Consider the following 21173-nt stretch of genomic DNA (forward strand, 5'->3'; position numbering starts at 1 on the left):
TGGAGTGCAAATTAACGCCTGTGTTGTGTTTTAAACAACTATTTTAAAAGTTTAAACCTCAGGTGCACCTCTAAAGACAAACACCTTAATTCCCTTTCACGTGCAATACGCATGAGCTACTTAATGAAAAATCTCACTTGGATGCATACTCTGAGATTATCACCTGCATAGGACCAGCTTTATCATAATGAAGACATCCCTGTATTTCTTTTCAATGCAACAGCTAAAAAGGCTGGACTTGAGTGACATAATCAGTTGAGCACACTTCACAAACTTACGGGATCTCTGACTATGTACGTCGTCAATTAGCAGACCCTTAAAAAGTGCAAAGTAGGGATATTAAGCAATTTGAAAAGATCATTTCTAAAATGAAGTAGCTGTTTCTGCAATCTGGAAGTACCATTGAGAATACTTGTCATTTACCAACCAGAAGAACTTCAGTACCTGCATCCCAATCATTCCAACACAAACTAGATGAAGAAATACCACATTTTGGCAATATAGGAGTTGCCAGATCTTATGTCCTCGTCATACATATTCTGTCTGTGACAGTGGCCAACACCAGATACTTCAGAGAAATGTGTAAGAAACCCCGTGGCAAATAGTTATACCACAAACTCTCCATACTGCAAGATTCTTCCTAGCTCCTATCCACAAGGAAGTAATTTACATTATCACATAGAATGTAAATGTATTATCTGAAGTGTTTACTATCCAGGGTTCCTCTGAATGCTGAAACAACATAACTTTCTTTCCTTAATAGAGGTGTACATGACCAGCCTCTGATACTATCATAAGCTTTTATTTTAAAATTGCTTCTGTTCCTTCCACTGTCATTCCATAGCATAGGTACTGCAATCACAGTCCAGGCCTCAAAAAAAAACTTGAACTAACTTAGACCAAAATAAAGATCAACCTAACTACCATGCTAAAAAGCATTTTAATTAATTTTTCGATTATAATTTTGCTTCGAGGCCATTTAAAATGAGATTACTTTTTCCAGCCAAAGCAGTTGAGGGTGCTGCATTTTGTGGTTTGTGCTCTATGATGACTGAAGAACAGCTGTGACATGTCCAGTGCTGGACTCAAAACGCCATGTGATGTGGCCAAAGGAGCCCCAAGTCCTTCTTCCAGTAGAGCAGCCGTAGCAAACCACCTCTCAGCAGCTCATGCTAGGGTCTCTGTCTCTGAACACCAAATCACATGGGCTGCCTTCACATATCTGAGAGTATTTGGGTCTTAAAAAAGCAGAAGAAAGCTAACAGAGCAAAAGAGAAATAGGAAAAGAAATCAGAGAGGTGGATGGCAGCGTGCCGAAGGTCAGCATCCCACCAGACGCTATCGTATGCCTCTGCACCTTCTTCAGTCTTTTCCAATTACTACCAAATTCCCAGAAGAATGAATCTTCATTGTGTTCCCTTAGGCACACACTTACAATTTATGACCTTAAGTTTGTTAATGAGAAGTCTTTACCTGAATCATTTTCTATTCAACACTCATTACACTGCTTAATTTCCTCGGTATCTAATTGTCTAGCCTGCTGAGAAATATCTTGAAACGTGCATTTCAAAATCAGAGCTGATGAAATGAAACTGATGACAACTGAAAAGCTAAATCAATGCCCTTTTTCTTTAGCTGTGGTTGTAAACGGTGCACAACGTCTTCTCCAGAAGTTACAACAGAATAGTCCACCTATTTTCACTTGTTTGCCTTCTCTTAGTGCAAGCATGAAAATTCACATTACTGCCTTGTACAACAAGTGCTTGGCCTTTTTTGTTTGCAAGCATGTCCTCGATTCTCATAATTTAAGCACTCTTACCAGTATGTAAAAATTCACTGGAGTTCTAATTTGTATCTTACAGAACAGAAGCCTAAAGTCATTTGCCAGGAGAGCTTACACGTGACTTGAGCTACAGAACCATGTACTGAAGCTCTACAGTCCACGTCCCTTCAGCATCACCTGTTGTAAGATGAACAGAGAGAAATACAGCAGTAAGCAGGGGAGGGAAGGGCACAGAGGTGAGTTTGCATACGAAGGAGTCTTTTGAGGTGTTTCTGCCCTTCTCTCATTCAGATCAAACCAACTTGGCACAATCCTTCCTCTCCTCTCCTACCACCCACTAAATAGCACAAATGGTCCTGAACAAGGAGGTCTTGTTTTTTTTTCCTTGTTGCTTTAAGCATGTCATATCATTGTCATTTCCCAAAGTTGAGAGCAACTGACCTACACTGCAAGTAACATGTAACTTAACCTCTTTATTTGACTAAATCAGCCTGAACCATTACAAAAATATGCCTTCTATACCCCTGAGTACCAAAACCCATGCATTGTTAAATATATTTCTGTTTAAATACATCTAGATGTACTTTGTTTTTGTAACTTGGAATATGCTACATACATACATGGCTGATGTGCCGCTTCCCAAGATTACAAAAAGGAGCTGACATGCTCCATAATCTGTAAGTATGGTCTGAATACTGCTGATTTCCAAATGAATAACTACAGTTACTTTCTCTACTTCAGTGTTTCCACAGGAGACACTCTTTTCATCCAATTAAATAAAAATGAAATACAGGAAATTCGTGCTGAGGAAAAGCTACAGTAATTAACATAAAACTACAGCCCAGTGCTCTGGCATGCTGAGCTGAGGGAACCTATTCAATGTGAGAGAACACCAACAAACACCCTACATTCCAATTTTGTCACATACAAACTAGAACAGATGATAAAAGACCTACACTCCTGGAGGAGAAGGCTCTCACTTCAAGTAATTTTAATAAAATGCCACAGGAATAAAACTCAATTAACAGCAAAAATCAAAAGTTTGGGGAATAAACAATGACAGTTTTCCCAAATGATCAGAATTTTGATCAAGTACCATGCATACAACTGCTACACTCAAGAGAATCCATTTTTAGCATGCATTCCAGCAGTAAGCAAGCATCAGCTTGTGAACTAAAACTCAGTTCAGATCATACTCACATCATCAGTTCTCACACAGAATCACTTTGATGCAAACAAGCACTGTAAAATTGGGTGTGTTACTTAAGTGAGAGACTAACAGACACATTCACCAGATCATGAATAGTAGCCTGCTCCCATTAGAGCATGAATAGCAATGGCTGTTTAAGTCAACACCTGGGATCATCCTGTTATTTAAACTTCATATTACTAACTACACATTATGTTTAAGGACTCTGTGCCATTTACCTTCTTAATGTAAAGCCAGTTTTAAGGGACTGTCAGAGCCAGACCTAATCCAACCCTCCTCTGTTATGAGCAATAAAAAGCAGGCTCCAAAAATGAAACACTGAAATGAATGAAATTTAGAAAGAAAAAGAGGATTCCAATTACTTAAAAAATAACTGAGAAACTGATGTGAACTGCAGAATAGAGCAGAATCTTCTACATGAAATGGACATGAAATCTTCTGATGCAAGCTACATCTCCAAAAGAGCTCAGACCAAAACTATTGCAGCTTCAGAAAGCACAGAAGAACTTGTACATCCCAGAGCTCACGTTCGTGTCTGTGTGCAAAAGTGGGTAACAGCAGTAATAACTTGAGTGGGACAATCTCCTGAATTCTCTTTGCATTTGTAAATGCTACTGAGCAGCAGAAGTAGCAAACTTAGATAAGAGCAGTTAATTAAAAAAGGAAACAGTTTTCATTTCATTCTCTGGTGTAAGATTTTTTTTGTTGGCCGGCATCCCAACAAAGTGCCTTTTTGCAAGCCAAGGGTATGCCATGATGGTTTCAAAGCATGAGGCACAAGTCAGCATCTCCTGCCTTTGGGATCTGGAACAGCTGTGTAAATAAAAGCTGTGCTGCATGAAAGGGAAAGAAATAAAGAGATGCAAGCCTAACCAAATTCTACCATCGCAAGCATGGTAAGATACCTTACTTTTCTTAGGGCACGGGACACAAGACAACACCAGGAACCACAGCATGTTACCCACAGACAGATAAATTAGCAGCAACGCTCTACTACTCTCTCAAATACCACACATACAGTTGTCTGAACACAGTATTTCTTGCATCCTCAAAGCATCACAGTGGGATACAAATGCTACAGAATTATTTAAACTTTCAAAGCTTTCAAATACACTTTTCCCCCGAGCACAGAGTTATTCACTACAATAATGTGATAGCCAATAAGGAAGTAATAGCTCTGTGCCTTTGTGCATATTGGTGAAGTGTCTGACCCTGCATATTACAAGAAATTATTTGAGGCTAGCAATGTTTTGAGATGGTTTACTCTGAGAAAAGAAAACACTGAAGCAGGTTGCCTTGACGACGCTCTGCAGCTACACCAGAAATCAAAAGGAAATGTAGGATCTTCTGTTATGTTAATGATTGCAAAGCATTCACCAAATTGAGTTAAAAGCCAACTAATCCCACGGCGAGTCAACGCTACCTGACCTACCTGCAATATTAGCTATCACTTCTTATCATAAGCCTTATTAGAAAAGTGATGACAAAGCCAGATGGTACATGCTTCAGAGCTGAGAGCAGGAAGAAGTAAACAACTTGCTATCCGGTAATGACTGCTCCGAGTTTCATTTGTTCCTAGGAGACCGCCGGTCACGTCTGGCTCTGAGGGTCTGCTCTGGGGGCAGGAGAGGTTTCTAATGGTGCCCAGGCTTGATTTCACAACGACATCCCTGCAGGTTGCTTCCCTTCCAGCAGTCAGCATCATATTCCTAACTAAAAAGCGTAAACACAAACTCTCCAAGTTTTTAGCCGAAAATAAATCAATTCCCTTAACATATTTTGCCCTCCCTGAATTTATCACGCATGCCACCAGATTTCTTCAAATAAAGATTTATCCACACAGTTCTGAATGAGTCCCTGCAGGCAGACATATTTCTTAAGATTTACTCTTCATATGGGATTGCACTGAGCACCTGGAAGGGAGCTCAATCAGCTAACACTAGCTAAGAGCTCTACAAACTAGATTTAGAGTAGTGTTGGTGACAATTGTTTTGTGAAAAAGGCACCCTGTACTCTCTTAACTCAGACAGAGGGAACAGAAGCAGATGTGCCCCTGCACATAATGTCTGGGTGAGAAACAGGACTTTGGGACTTTCCTTTTGTCCACCTCAGCACTCAAAGCACAATTCTGACTTTCTTCTGCTGCTTCCATAGGTAATCAACCTTTTATTGAGGAGCCTTCAGATTTACTGATTTTTAAATTTGAGCATTACCCTGCACCACGCATTGCCTGTTGGCTCAAACCCTCATTGGTTACACAGCTCCTCCTGATCCGATGGCCTTGGGGCAGCCAGAATATCTCTGATCTCTTCTGTTAAAACATAGCATTTGCTTTTGATCCAGCAGGTAAATCACTGCCATACCCCTCCGCTGACATCTTCCTTAATCAAGGTGATTTAACTGGATCACCACTAATCCAGGGACTGATATGACTGACCTGGGGTTTTCCATATGCAGTGTGAAATTTCAGTCAGTCTGTCGCAAGACTTCTCTCCAGGACTTAAACACCACTGCTCTGGGCAGCAGTGAAGCAAATATCTGCAACTGAGACTTAAGCTCTTGAATTCTGCATGGCAGTCAGAGCTGGAATGGAATCTTGATCACTTGTATGACAAGCTGCTGATTTTTAAAATAAATGGTACCAAGGGGAGAAAGAGCATTCCTTCCTTCTCTTCAATGACAGCGGGTGGGGACACAAGAAGTTCCACAGAGTTCAGGGGGCAAGACCCACAGAAATGCATCTTTTATCAGATTTAGAACTGCTATTCATCAATACACAATAAAATAAGAATACAGAATGCAAGGGGAGTAAATACTTAGAAGATACACAGAATCATATAATGGCTTGGACTGAAAAGGACCTCAAAGATCATCTAGTTTCAACCTCATGCCATGGGCAGGGTCACCAACCACTGGATCAGGCTGCCCACAGCCACATCCAGCCTGGAACATATATGTTCAAAATAAGTTTCTTGCATTATCAGTAGACTTACACTGTTTTTTCTTCTGTTTAATTTAACAGAAACTTACATTTAATTCTAAAAGAACACCTCCAATCCTCTTCCAAATCAGAAATACAATGTACATTAACTGGTGTGTAGTGCTTCCCTAAGCAAAAACAATGACTTGTTCTTTCTTAATGATCAGCAGGTACTACAAGGCAGCAATGGCATATTACTGATGCTACACATAAGAAAGGCACTATTTGTAAAGCATTTCAAAGGGAAAACAAAATCAAGAGAGAAAACAGACATATCTGACACCCCAGAATAATCTGTTGGGATAAGCCATCAAAGGAAAAGATCAGATACCAGAAGTCTTAAGCAGACTGCCAAATTTAAATACAAAAAATACTCCGAAGAATGACAGACACGGTGGAGAAATCTCCATATGAAGGTATTTCTGGATTCTAAGTGCTTTAATCCATTTCATACTCAAATATTTTGAAACAGTTCCTGTTTCTACTCTGCTTTTGATACCAAATTCAAGTGATACAAAAGGCAGGTGCTACTTTATCAGGATCTCATCCTTTTTAATGAAAAAGTGATTTGCTCAGGATGAAGCTATTACCTGAGGAAGCTCAATAAGAAACTGACACAAGCTTATTGTCACTTTGTAATTCCCTGCTTGATAAATAAGGTTATTATAGACAAGAATTTCTGTGCTATGCACTGCAAATTGTAAAAAGTACAGCAACCATATTATTTATACAGCCACAGACAGTCACAACCGAGACCAGGAGAAATAAGAACAGACACGGTAAGCAATGCTTAATATTTAATCCCTAAATTTATATTTAGACAAGTAATTAGACCTCCCAAAATACACGAGACACGTGTACTGCCTGTTGATCATTACTTAAAAAGATTACATCGATGCAAAAATTCAGTAAAATGATGAACCTAAGCTGTATTTGGCATCTGATACTTTCGGGGACTCTGTAATTAGATTACTAGTCCATATAGGGACAGGGGTTTTGATTTTAATGGAGATATATTGAATTATATTAACCTAATACACTGCTCATTGTCGCCTTTGGGTGCTAACAGCCATAAAGATGGTAATTCACCGGTTGAGTTGAAACAGTTTTGTGTTATAGTTAAGTCCTGCTTTTGTGATGCTACCAAAACGTGTAGGTATCTGGAATTTAGTTCTGTGGCCTGTGAGTTTTCCTTTAAGTATTCGGAGCACTGCAGAGGCATTATGATGAAGCTCGAGGAGGGAAGGCTAGACTGGATGTCAGGGGGAAGTTCCACAGAGAGAGTGGTGAGGTGCTGGAACAGCTGCCCAGAGAGGCTGTGATGCCCCGTCCATCCCTGGAGGTGTTCAAGGCCAGGTTGGATGGGGCCCTGGGCTGCTATGAAATGTGGAAGCTGGTGGCCCTGCGTGTGGCAGGGGGTTGGAGATTCATTGTCCTTGAGGTCCCTTCCAACCCCGGCCATTCTGTGATTCTGTGATGAAGATCATCAGAATGAAGCAATGTGCAGTCAAGAACCTAACTCCACAGTCTCACACTATAAGTAAGGTACGAATTAAAAATCAAAATTGGTTGGGAAACATGACCCTTAGTAAAATGCCACCTCAAACCCAGGTCTGTTGGCCATGGAAAAAGCTTCTTCTGGAGCTGGCCAGAAAGTTTCAATTTAGGGCAAACTTCTTTTTTTTTTTTTTTTTCCCCCAAATAAAATGAGTTACTTAGGGAACTGAATAAGAAGTCTCCTTTTGGAACTGTGGTCATTTGTCAGAGAAACACTGAAATGAAATGTCTTTTCAGAATGTCACAAAGTACAAAGCCAGGCCTTAGCAAAACCTACGTCTCAGGAAAGTCTGGAAGTCCTAGAGTCACCTCAGTGACTTTCAGGTCCTCCAATAAAGTCTGTGGAGAGCTTCAGCTTTATGAGCTGCCTGTCCCACAGCTCTGTGGTCTCTGGCAGTCTTCAGGCAGTATTGGGAACGCCCCACAGACGACATTCTGGACTCCTAGGCTCCAAAAGAGCTTGCACGATGAACAAGCAAGAAACTTCATGTTGTTTCACCAGGATTGTCTTCTTTTTTTGCAAAGCATGAAGCTTTTAACAAAACAGAGCTTTAATGATTTTTAAAAAAGATGTTCTGTTGGAAAGCTACCAGGCAGCTGTGCTTTCATGGTAAATCTCCTTACAAAAATTCTTTTCCCCCTTACCCTGTTTTTGCTATAGCTGTCAAAACGCATCCTTTATCAAACAGCCTCTCATAACCTGGATAGCATTTCATAAATCTGTGAAAGATGGTGATGATAGTGCATACACTTACTAAGGATCATACATTTAGTTCAACACATGAAAACTGTCATGCTTGGAAAGCGATAAATGTAAATAACATCATCAATTCTAACTTCCAACAGTGAAAAAAGTTTCCAAATTCCAGTTATAAGGCAGGCTCTGCAATTAGATGTTGGTTCCACATCATGCTGAAAAATATTTTTTAGCAATGCATTTGAAGGAGGTATTTTGACATCCTTTGACTGTCAGGTGAGATAAACTACAGCACTGTCTTGAGCCAAAACAAAAATATTCCCTCTGAAAGAGGAGCCTCAATTTTGCTACTGTGGAAATCAAAACCATACCTGAGAAGCAATGAGATGTGGCTGAAGAGATTAATAATGTGCTAATCATTCAATTAAGAAAATACAGACTTGTAGGAATGGCGCTGACATTTTAAATCAGCCAGTCCTGCACTAATTCAGCCACATGCAAAAAATATAAAACAAAAATGGGGGTGAGTGGCAGTGATAGCACACACAGTTAGAAGTGACTACTTCTGATATCAGCGGCACTTGTGATATCAACAGTTATGCACATTTCTCTCTCCTTTTCATGTAGGATGCTATACATCTTCCTGATTTTCAGGACACTAATTATCTAACATAACGCTTAAAACACTGCTGGCTGCAAAAAAGGTATGCTGCAGACAGGGGATTTCATACCATTATCTCCTCCCCGTCACATTATCTAAAATTTGTCTGCTATTACTAAAAATTGAATCAATGTAATTAAGTTTTAAGCCATCATCTTTTGATTTACATCTGTTTCAACTGCCAGTCTATCTGGCAAGATCTGCATTCCTTCCTATCACAGGCTGTGCTTGTCAAATCAACTCCAGCACTCTCTGCAACAGTTATCATCGGGGACTTAATGGACAATATCTCTGGATGAAAAATGAGCAGGGATTTTATTAACTTTACTTTCTCTTGAGTACTACCAATGCAAGGCTGACATGACAAAATGTCTTCTGCCTTCAAACCACCACCACATATGCATATACTAGCTATAAGCAGATAGCATCTATATGGTTTTCACTGAAATTTAAGTCAAAAGCTGCCATGTACTAGATTGACTCAGGCTTCAAATTGGATGTGGCAAAATCCAAAATGGATGAACGCGTTTTTATAGAAAACCTACAGGAGAAATTCACTCCAAAGAGAACAAAAGCCACGTATGCTTATCAAACCCTTCACTTTCCCCACACTGACAACCCTGGTACCATTAAGTTGATTTATCCTGGAAAGTAGATGTGTACAGATAACACAGATTTGACTTTCAAGATGCAAGACTGCCCTGTAGTTTAGGGGCCATTAACTAAACAAGTGATTAATTTGCCCACAAGTGTAAGAGTTAGAACAGATGCAGCTAAATTGACTGTGTTATTTCATAACTGCCATCTCCACGTTAGTATAAGCATGATTCTCAAGCAGAAGTTATGCACTCAATGTAAGAACTAATGGCTGAAGAGAGCTGTGTAATTCAGGAGTAAAACGTGATAAGCAAGATTTCTTTCTGGCTTAAAAATAGGCAGATCAAACTATAGCAAAATGCAGAAGATAAATATTCTAAATGCAAAAAACAATTATTTGCACATTTATATTGCATGTATGTGGAAAGAGAGTCTTTATTCACTTTGTAAAATAATTAACTTATAAGCCAACAACGACAACAACAACAAAATCTCCGGGATGGATTTAATAATAGGGAATATAAAGACATTTTGGACATTTCTTTAAATGTGCTGGTACTTTGTGCAGCCATTCCAGCCAGCTGGCACTACAGTGTAATTAATACAAAAGCAGCATACCTTCCGAAGAGGTTTGAGCTTGGTCTCCATTATGAAGTCGTACTTGCAGAGTTCACAGCAGCGCGTGTCTGAGCTCTTAATCCACTGGTGCAGGCAGGCCTGGTGCACAAAGCGCAAGGTCCCCGTGCAGCGGCACGGCGTGATGAGGGGACTTTCATCGTCTCCCTCACAGTGACAGATCCTGACAAGGAAGACAGCAAGAGCAAGTGAGGAAACTTTCCAATCAGCATAGCAAAGGCACTGGTTTACTCTCATTTTCAGACCTGACGTTTGTAAGACACGAGGTGGACGACCTTTCAGATTAAGGCCTGTGACCATACTCCTTGTTCCCTTCTGTCACTTCGCTTCATTTAGCTATTTCCCTTTGAATTGGCTACGTGAGCAGAAGGTGAATCAATAGGAAGAACACCGTCTTCCTGTTTATGCATAGCAAAGCCTTTAAGACAAGTATCTGTGCTCTTTCTTACAGTTAGAGTTGAGTAGCTCTTGGTCTGTAATTAATGAAAGAAAACACCCAAAGTCAGCGTAATCTAATGCCAAACTGACAATATCCAGTATGAAAAGTACAGTAAGTTCCTGGGATACATATTAGTAGTTACACAGTTAAAAGAATTAGAGAATCTGAGCTCTCTCTGGAGCAACGTGTACACACATCCATGTGTTTTCTAGGAGGCAGGTGTCAGAAAGCCATGATCCTTTCTCTTTTTCACTCTTCACCATCCCTTTGAAGTAGGTATCTTCATTATCTGGGAAAACAAAAACTGCAGCTGCAAGCAGACCCTAGGACAGACTGCGGTCTCAGAGGTGTCATGACCTTGTAATGGGATACAGAGCTTTCCACATGCAGTTTCACATGCAATAAGCGTCATCACATTACAATCTGATGTCTTTTTCCTGTGACTTATGCCCAAACGTCTGGATGATCTTCCTCTATTCCAAACAGACTTCTGATCACAGCAGAACAGTCACTCGTTGAAAACAACGTCAGCTTTATTTGTAAGCATCCCTGTTAGGGCAGAGCAAGCTCTGCAGTAAGCATGAGGGCTAATCAAGCATCTGAAGGGAAGGAGGGTCTACCTCAGGAAGAGTAACTCCCATCTACATCTCAGATAAAACACAACCAAACACTCAAGGCTAAATGAATGTCTGAAGAGACAGACTGGCACGGAAAGGGGGATGGGGGGGGAAGTCTGAAAACTGTTACTTCAGAATAGGGAAGTAAAGCAACAGCACAGATCCTTGTGTCACGCAAACAAAACTTTCAGCCCAGCCCTCAGGAAAGGCAGGCTCAGATACATGCACAAATCTGAGCAAGTCTGGTCTGAGGAACAGCTGTGGAAAGGTGGCCATATTTCTCCTGGGGTAGAAAAAGGGCTGAGGAGAGCCCTGCAGAGGGAATAAGCCTTCCTAGAGCTGGGCATAGGAGGCAGGGTAATTGCCTCACCCAAGGAGTAGGCACCCCAGCAAAGATCCCATGAAGGACTGTGTGCAGCACACACAGGCTGCCACATCTACAGGCATGAGGATGAGAGCTCAAGGTCTAAAGGAAAGCTTTATGGATCGAGAACAGCAGCTTCACTGTTATTTCATGGCATAGCCTGAAGGCAGGAGAAAACAAATCTACAATCAAGAGAAAGCAGAACAAAGCTTGCTTTGCTAGATGTGTAGCAGGAAAGAAAAAAGCTAGGAAAAAAATGAAGCTCTGGGAAACATGACACATAAAAGTGAGATTTTCAGTGTCCAACTTGGTGCCCATAAGCATCTTCTACACATGGGAGCAGAAGGAGAGGAAAAGACCTGCCACCTGAGTCATGGACACATTCTAGTTTAGAGACAGACACTTCACAAGAACTCTATTGGCAATCTTGTCTTTGTCTCAAGCTAACTGCAGCAGTGGCTTAGTTCTTATACAGAAACATGCTGTATGCTGTCTTCTGATTGAACCTGCAGCAGAAGTAGAAGTGAATTTGTCAGAACAGGGAATAGTCATTTCTCTAACAAATTCCTATTCCCGGCTGAGAGTTACACAAAAAAACATCATTTTCTTTTTAAATTAAAGCTATTTCCCAAAGGAAAGCTAGTATTCTTTGTTCATTTAAATTCAACCTATACATAATTTATTTTACAGGCTTAGCATTTAAACCATTTAGAAATTATACAGCTGAACTAGGTACCCAAGAGTGTTTTTTCTACTATTGCCAGAATTGTTTTAAATTATTGCAAGCGTTAAAATACAATCCTAAAACTCCACTGGGATCTTCAGATAAAGTGACAGTGCAAATTTGAAATGAATAAAAGTATTCTTCAGTAGGAATAGTTACACAAAAAACAGCATACGAATTATACATTCTACTTGTGCTTCTGTTGTACATAAGTTACAAGCTAAATATATAAATAACACGGTGACATTAAGTATGTACAATAAGAAGTCCCAGCTAAATAATCTAATGATCTCTTCTAGCTTTCCAGCCAAGAAATACGTAATGAGAAGAAAAATAAACTTCAAATGGAATTGAAGTCTAGAGAACATAACCAAAGGCATGGTTTTCATTAGCTTGAATGCTCTCTGGTGCACTTTAGGTCTTCATTATTTGTTTATCCAGAAGGAATTGAGCTCAGAAGAAACCTGTGCTACCCCAACTCAGAAGAACAGTCTTCAAAGATAGCTGGCTACTGACAGCTGACGGTGAATGAAATCCCTGCTAGCTGCTCAATAAGGCTTTTACTAACTTTTAACATCTCCCTTAGAATGAGCACTAAAACAGAATTTCCCATGGTTTTGCTCTTTCCTGTATTTACTTACTATTATCACAGAGCATAGGAAATAAATTATAAACAGCGGCTTTGAAAAACATGCGGTGCAAACTGAGGTGGGGATACAAAGCACAGACTCATCTGAAGTGTAGCTAAAGCAGGTGGCCAGCACAGGCCTTCCATTCTAGTCATCTATCTTTACATCATCACAACTGTTCAAAATTTCCACCTCTGAGACTTGAAAGGCCTGGGGATAACTTTGGCTTACATACTTCAGAAGCGAGTTGATGGACATTTATGCACGAACTGCAGTGCAGCACTGGCTGTGGTTCATGGCTCAGGCAGACCTACAGGATTTGTGCATTCAGCTTTCCTCAACTTTCGAGTCCTTAGCTAGAAAAATGGCCTTCATTATACAGCAATGCTTTTGACTCCCTGGCAGCGGCAGGGAGGGAAGGAAGACAGCTGTCTGACTGAGACCCTGGTGTTAGAATCCCTTTACCGAGCCTGCAATTTTTTTTGTTATTTCTGTTTTGCAGGTTTGGCAGCTTAGCACTTCTGAGATTCCTGCCTGCACTGTCTAGGGAAAAAAGATGAGTGCTATGGCTGCGCTGAGGCCAGGCTCCAAAAATCATGGGTACACATGACAACACAGCATATGTGAGCTATCAGACAACCACCTGAGTCAGACATACGTACGTTGTGTTTAGTTTTTGTTTAAGAAAGCTATGAAATTTTAGTAGATAATACTCTCCTAGTGTCTCCTCTCTTGCTTTTGCTTGAGTTTTTATGCGACAGTGATTCTCTAGCTCTGGTTTGCTTCCACAACTTCAGCACAGGTGTAGAAAGTGGAGGAATTTATGCCAACACTCCACATACCTGCTAAAAATACTTTAAAATAACAGGTTCAGTTATAATGCCTTAAGTTAGCAGAGAGAAAGCCAGAAGATTTAAGTAAAAAAATAAATCAAAATCGGTCTACTGAAAACAAAATTTGTTCTTGTGAAGGATTTTGCATAATTCATATAAAAGCTATTGGAGATTTTTTTGTATGTTCACTACACAGAACTCAATTCCTAAACAAAAACATAGAACAGTTCAAGTTAGCAATTTTTTAGAGGGAGATGAAAATGAGAAATTGAAGTTTAACTGCGAAGAAACAATATAAAATATGTTTTCTCAGCATCCCTTTTCTGTTCAGATTAATCCAATCAAATAATCATCCAAATGATGCTGAAAACTTCACTGACAATGCAGTGCTTGATTGTGTGTGACATACTAAACTTTGTACCTTAATGACGACGCCAAAGGAGTTGCTGGTAATTTAAGGCCTATCTCCTCACTGAAGGGCATTTTGATAGTGCATATATAAACATTTGTTTTATTCAAATTGTAAGGTGCTGCTAAACTAGGAAACCAGAAGTGAGGCATCTTGAGAATTTGGTACTATCTTTCAATCCATGTCAGTGAACTATTTTCCCTTCTTTCCCCTGGTCCTGTTTTCTCCCAAAAGTTGAGAGGCAGAAAGAAGAGTATGAAAGGAGATGGCAGCCCTGTGCAGACATTCACATGCTAATTGGATTTAGGCTCATGTACAGAAAAATAAAGCAAGAAACATCTCCAATGATTGACCTTCACATCTCATCAAAGTAAGTTGTGGGGTTTTTTTCATTCAAACACCTCTCATACAATCTCAGTTTCAAAGGTCAGCTAAAATAAGTATTAAGCAAAGAGCTCGGATGGAAAATGTTCAGTTCTTCCTGACAGTGGTTCAGTTTGGCAAAATCACAGTAACCAAAATTAGGATCTAGAAATACTGGGTAACCTTACATGGTTGCTCATTACCTGAGATGCTTATTACAAGAGACACAAATAGATTCAAACACGTGCGGAGCTTTTTCATCACATGCAAGGTGACAGTGTTATTTAAGAGCACAGCTGCTAATCTCTACTCTCATTGGAAAAACAGCAGTTATCCTCACCTGTCTTTCACTAATCCACTTTACTCTTTAGTAATTAAGAAAATAGGCCAATTTCTGTGCTGCTGTAGCCAAGTAGAAAACGCATGTATTTTTCATCTTATGTGCAGTATGACAATTATTTGGCAAGCACTCCCCTAGAACATTATCTACACAGCTCATTCTGTAGACTGTTGTCAAAGAGGGCTGGTTAAGGATAAGAATCTATCAGCATGTCCCTGCTAGAGCTTCAAGCTATGTAAGAATGTCATAATTAGCAGCTGGAAAAGAGTTGGCAGCAATTTTGCATCCCCAGAACTCCTTCAGTGGATTCTGTATTAGGGAATTAAGAAGCCATCCAAGCGGCTAATAAAATGATCACGGATTTTTGGCCACTGCATATAGACAAAGGGTTTTGCTACAGCAAAGAAGCACAGAGAGCTTTCCTAAACTTTCTCCAAAATGTGTCCATTCTAAAAAACGTTATTTTTGGTGAGAAAAGACTGAAAAATCAGTCAAAATGTTTCCCATCGCAGGCAAGCATGGCTGGGCTGGTAACGATTATGCACTGACAGACTGCTACCTGGTTTGGTGAGTACATCTCATAGCAATACCTAACTGTCACTGAAGACAGCTGAGGCAGGGGGAAGCAACACAGCTGTAAAATGTTGGGCCAAGTGGATCCCTGGCTTTGATCAGAGCCGTGCAGGTGATTCACCAGCATGAATTACCACGTGCTCCTAGGCTATCTTCTTTGGACCAAAAGGAACAAACTCCACAGGTTTGCAAAAGGCTCCCCAGAATTGCTTATTACTACCTGATAAATTTAAAAAGCCCAATCTGTTCTCCTGTCCAAGAAAAAGAATGTTCTCCCCTTTCCCCAGCTTATATAGTGTGCTTGTAGATAGTTTGAACCTAACGCTGACAAGGCAATACTTTATGAACAACTCACAGAAAATGAGTAAATTATTCATGATTAAAGAAACTGGAAAAATATCACTCTAGTTTATCACTAAACTTTATGTTTTAAACTTTATATAAACTATATATTTTAAAATATCAATCTTGAGTTTATCACTAAAAAAAAATCACTAAATATGTTCACCTATCAACCTGCTAACTACAGCAAGCCATGTTTTGCTTGCTTTTATTTTGCAGGCTGGGTTTTTGTGTTTTTTTTGTTTTTGTTTGTTTTTTGGTTTGTTTTTTTTTTAGTTCCCAATTTCATTTCCATTTTTTTCCCACTGTTAAATCTTACGGTGATCGAAATGTAAACCGGTCTTCTCCATTTAAACACAGTCTGAATGAAGCACATTAATTCTGCATACCAAATGTAATCAATTTGTATACCTCTTCCCTGTCACTCCTGCCCTTCCATTATATTATACAGGCAGCTGCCTTTATGTGACTAGAGAAAAACACATTTTCAAAATGTTGCACCACACCAGTGTAATTTCATATCAGTGTAGGCAAAGCTTTCTCTTGATTTCTGTAAACGTGATCAAAATTTGCAAGAGACCCAAGAGCAAATCACATTAGCAAAAGTACACTCCATCATTTATTTTGTCAGCGTTTCTTGTCCCTCCATTAATCTTCCATTATAGGTGATAAATAGGATATCTAACCATCTAAAGTTACAAGTAATCTCTCCCTCAGATGCACTGTCAATACAATTCAACATACATGTCAGACAAGATTTACTGCACTGATACAAGGCAAAGAAACTAAGGACTGCATCCTATGAGAGGATTTAGATTTCTTTCTACTTACCTATTTGAAGTTAAATAACAAAATTACCTGTGGAACACTGCAATCTTTCAGTACTTACTAATAGGACCCTTCAAACCTCCTCTCACCCAAACTTTCTGGCAGGAAATTGTGTTGTTTCATTAACTGAATGTTGGATAAAGAAAATAACAGGTTTTGAGAGAAAGAAGCAGAAACAGGACTCACTTCTTCCTCTGTATGTGACCCTAACCACAACAAAAACATGCTTGCCTTCTTTCAGATAATCTTGCATTGTACTGAACCATAGAGAGCTTCCAAAGGATACTGCAAAACCAGATGGTAAGCAGGTGACAGATGGGGCTCCAAACCATCAGGCAGAGAAGAAAACTAACCAGGATTTGATACGGCTTCAGAGGTTGATGAACTACCATTATCTAGATGAGGAGATTCCCATCAAAATGTCACTTGTAACAAGAAAGCTTTAAACAGGAAAGGAAACAGCAACAGCAATTCTTATGAGGAGCCAACAGGTGGGAAAATATTCAGAGATTTGGCTCATAATAGGGAATGTAGCAGCTTATGAACATAAGGAAGATGGCTTAAACAGCCCCTTCAGCCAAGCACTACGAGCTGGTAGTTCAGCATCCTCCAGTTGCTGGCGATTCTGGAGGACTCTGGATGGTATTTCATGTCTATACATTTGGCACCACAGTTTAAATTATTCTCTGGATCCAACTTCAGTTTCACTATAAATATTTCACATGAGTGTGCAATTTCAGTGGTAGTATTTGAGTCTACGTATCTTTCTCTGTTTATCTTCTTTCCTCAAGGCCAATCTCTGAAGACCTGTTCCTTCCCAAAAGGCTTCTTGTCTGTTGAGTTTGAGAGCACCGTACCATACAAAGAATGGAGGATTTAAGGGTTTTTAATGCAGTACACTACTTTTTCAGGTTCTGCTAAATAATATTATGAAAAAAAAGTGTTAAAAGACTTGATTTCACAAAGATAAACTGCTCAGTCATACGGCCTCCTGTATAGAGCAGCGTGTACCATTTCTTCCTATCTAGGATTGCGTTAACACACAGAAATATCCACTATTGTTTAATTCATGTCCTGGAACTTAAAGATGATTTTCAAAAGTGATACCTCAAGTAGATTCTGCAGATTTCATTATCCAACTTCATAAACCCACTTTCTACTTCTGGCAATTCTGAACAGTCTTCTTGTATGCTCTGCTGTGCTATTTACTCCTCTAATAAGGGCATTCCTCTACCTGACTCATACAGAGTCATTATGGAGTTCAAAGTGATCAGCATTCTACTTCCAGTATGCTTTTTTTTTTTAAAGTGAGGAATCCCATCTTATCTAAATGTGTGTGGTTTCTTACAGCTAATTATAGTTTAGTGTTATTGCTGACATGACTGCATCAGTGCTACAGAAAGATCTTACACTGAAAACATAAGTCAAACAAAGTAACTTTCAATTCTTCCAACATAAATAAGAAATATACCACATAATTAACTCGGAGTTGATACATAAAGCACTTACAATACACTAACTGTTAGTGTGTTATCAACTAATCCTTTTTCTTTGCTTAGTAGGTCCTATCTGAAAAGCCACAGGACTAAATCCTCACAATCCATTCTTTATCAAGTCCCACACACAGCTTCTTCCTTCAGGGAAATAACCCTCCTGCAAACCAGAGAAAGATACTTGTGAGCCTGCTCCTTAAGCCACACGGCAAACTGCATACACAAGGAGAATCTCAGAAACAGGGCAGATTAGGAAAGGCAGAAGGCAGCAGAAAACCCACTCCGTGAATCTCATAAATAAACAGATAGGTGCTACAGCAACTCAGAATTGACAGAACTTGTGTAGTTGTCTGTAATCACAGGGGCGGAAGCCTTCCTTCTAAGGGACTCAAGAAGAAAGAAATACGTTCAGGGAAGAGGTTGTAAAGAATTATTGTCATTAATGTCATTGTTTCATCATTTTGGAAACAGAGAGAGAGCAATACAGAAGGGGAAATGGCTCTCTTGAGGTGACCAAGAGGCTTGAGTCAGTCCAGCTAAATATTGCACCACGGCACCACACTTCTGTCTTCTTGTCACATTCCCACAAATGCAGCTAAATGCAAATAGAGGAAACTGCTTATACTCTTTCCTGCATGTATAAATGTATTCCCACTGCCAGTAATGGATGAGGAAGTAAAGCAAAACATATGAAGAAAAAACAACTGGCACCAGGATAGGCTTAAGAATCCTCTATCTTCACACACTCACCCCATCTAGGTGAGATACATTCCTCTCAGCCACTTTTGTCGCATCAGTTACAAGACAGGAATATCTTTGATGAAAACCTTCAGAAACACTTCAAGAAAAGAAGATTTCCACATCACAACCAGCTGCGTTAATTCCAGTCTTGGAACAATTGTAACAAAAAAGCCTTTTGTATTTCTCATGTAGAAAAAAATAATTACTGTACATATGCACATCTCTATTGAAATGATTTTTTTTTTCTTTGTTTCAGAAGCAGAGAGATTGTGAATCTGAAGAAAAGAAATGCCACAGCTCAGTTAACCAAGTGCATGGACCTGACCTGAAAAACAGAAACCACAGCAGTAAAAACATACCTTTCTTTTTCTTCCTATTAACATAACTTAGCAGCTATGAAAAATAAACACGCTGCTGATTCTGTAGTGTTCTTCCTCAGTGCGTATTCATCACTACAATACGCCAGGCAGTGACAGCAAATAATAAATCATTATCCCTGACAATGAAGAAAAGAGCAATTATGACTCCTGACAAATTTTGCACCGCAGGTCAAGTTATCCCCTGTGTTGGGTTTAGCTCCGGTTGTCCAGAGAGCACCTCGACTGACGGCGAGCACAGGAACATGCCTCCATCAAAAGTTCTCAATCTTCCTCTACTAGCCAAGAACCTAGCTGGAAAGTTTGCAAGCACACCTCAAAATTTCATCCCTATTGCAAAAAAGGGCCTGAATAATTATAATGAAATTGAATGAGTTGAGAAGACAGATACAAACTCTCAAGTTCACTTTCCATCTGAAAGCAAAGTCTAAGTTTGGAGACTTAGGTGGCAGAACTGATCTACAGACGACAAAGTTAGAAAGCTGTGACCTTATCTTTAGCGTTGCAGGCAAGCCTGTAGAAAGACCCAAATATTTCATTTGTTGAATATTTCTATTACTAACGACTAAGTGGTCCTGTTATATATGTACTGTACCAATGACACTGGATGATAGAATCTTATCTTCAATACTTGCTCGACTTGGTGATATATATATATATATATATATATATATATGGATATGGATATATGGATAATACTTGGTGATTCAGAAATCTAAGACAACTCTGCAGTTGTAGTTACCTCTGCACATTTCTGCATCACTCCAGGCAGACTTATTTCAAGTGCTTCAAAAATCTATAACACAGTTACAGAAACACAAAGACACAGCAGTGGTGGCAGGGTGAAAAGGTGCCAAGCCCATGGCGTGGTACAATTGTGCAAGCTCATGTACAGACACAGGTGGACTTCACTCAGAACACTCTTAAATTACCGCAGGAGACAACAGTCAGACAGCTGAAAGGCCCATTCTTGGTAAGTGTAACAGGGAGCACAGAACTAGCTGTGTGAGTAAGGGCTTCTATCTCTTGCTACGAAAAAGCACAATGCCTGCCTGTTGTCTAGCTTTCTTTTCAACACTTGGATCTTTGAAATGTGTTACCAGGTTGAAGTACACCCTGAAACTGCACGCCTGCTATATGAACATTCTCATTCTGACTGCTCACATTTTCACACAAATTTCTTCACAGCAAAGAAAATAAGACGTTTCTGGTCATCACATCAACAAACTAAGCCTCATCCTGATTTACACTCTGTAGAGGAGAGCCAACGCAAGCATGCAAGTTTTAAAAGAGAACACAATCTTGTTTCAATTCTGTCGAACTTAGGGGACAGCACATTTTCATTTACCATGATTGCTTAACTCACATCCACCCAGTTTTGTAACCCAAATTCAGATATTAGCTCAGAACTGGGCAGCTTGACTTCGTTTCCAGGGAAAGCACACACCTTCTGATTGCATGTTTCACCGTAAGGATATGAAACTGTCCAAAACCAATTCTTCTCTAAGAAGAACTATTGGTGTTGCTTTTTCTTTCTCAAAGCTTGTTCTAACACCCACTCTGCCCAAACATCCTTTGTGCCATTCCAGTCTTTGTGGTGGCTACTGAACTGAGAGCCTCTACATGTTCACAGTGCAGAGGTGTTGAGCAGTGCAGCATACTGCACGTCTTAGGCCTGACTATTTTGCAGGCACCATCCATCAGATTGTTGTGGTAATGGCACTGAGTCAAGACCAGATATTTGTTCCGCATAGGTCAGTGAAAAATGACACGGAGCAAAGTGGGATTCAAACCAATCATCTCACAGTGAAAAACTCTATATCCCATTGCACTGAGCTACCTGGCACCTTCCTCATTCTCTGGCTGGAGATGTGAAACAGCAATACTCCATCAGAGCACACAGTGTGTCCATCCTCCCGAGGAGAAACCTAGCACGTGAAAACATTTGATTCCCTTGCAGAATTATTGCTTTTCTAATAA

The 21173-nt window shown here is 39.8% G+C and overlaps 1 protein-coding gene across 2 annotated transcripts in view; it reads right to left on the minus strand.

Moving 5' to 3' along the window:
• Nucleotides 1-21173, minus strand: part of MARCHF1 (membrane associated ring-CH-type finger 1) — a 208633-nt gene that overhangs the window by 13671 nt on the left and 173789 nt on the right. For both annotated transcript variants that reach the window (XM_042870385.1, XM_042870386.1), the window contains exon 6: nt 10104-10284. In XM_042870385.1, the coding sequence (XP_042726319.1) occupies nt 10104-10284 (181 nt within the window). The remainder of the gene's footprint in view (nt 1-10103; nt 10285-21173) is intronic.

The sequence above is a fragment of the Lagopus leucura genome, unplaced genomic scaffold, assembly GCF_019238085.1.
Source record: "Lagopus leucura isolate 7727_CA_CO unplaced genomic scaffold, USGS_WTPT01 Super-Scaffold_100004, whole genome shotgun sequence".
In the NCBI taxonomy this organism is placed as follows: Eukaryota; Metazoa; Chordata; class Aves; order Galliformes; family Phasianidae; genus Lagopus; species Lagopus leucura.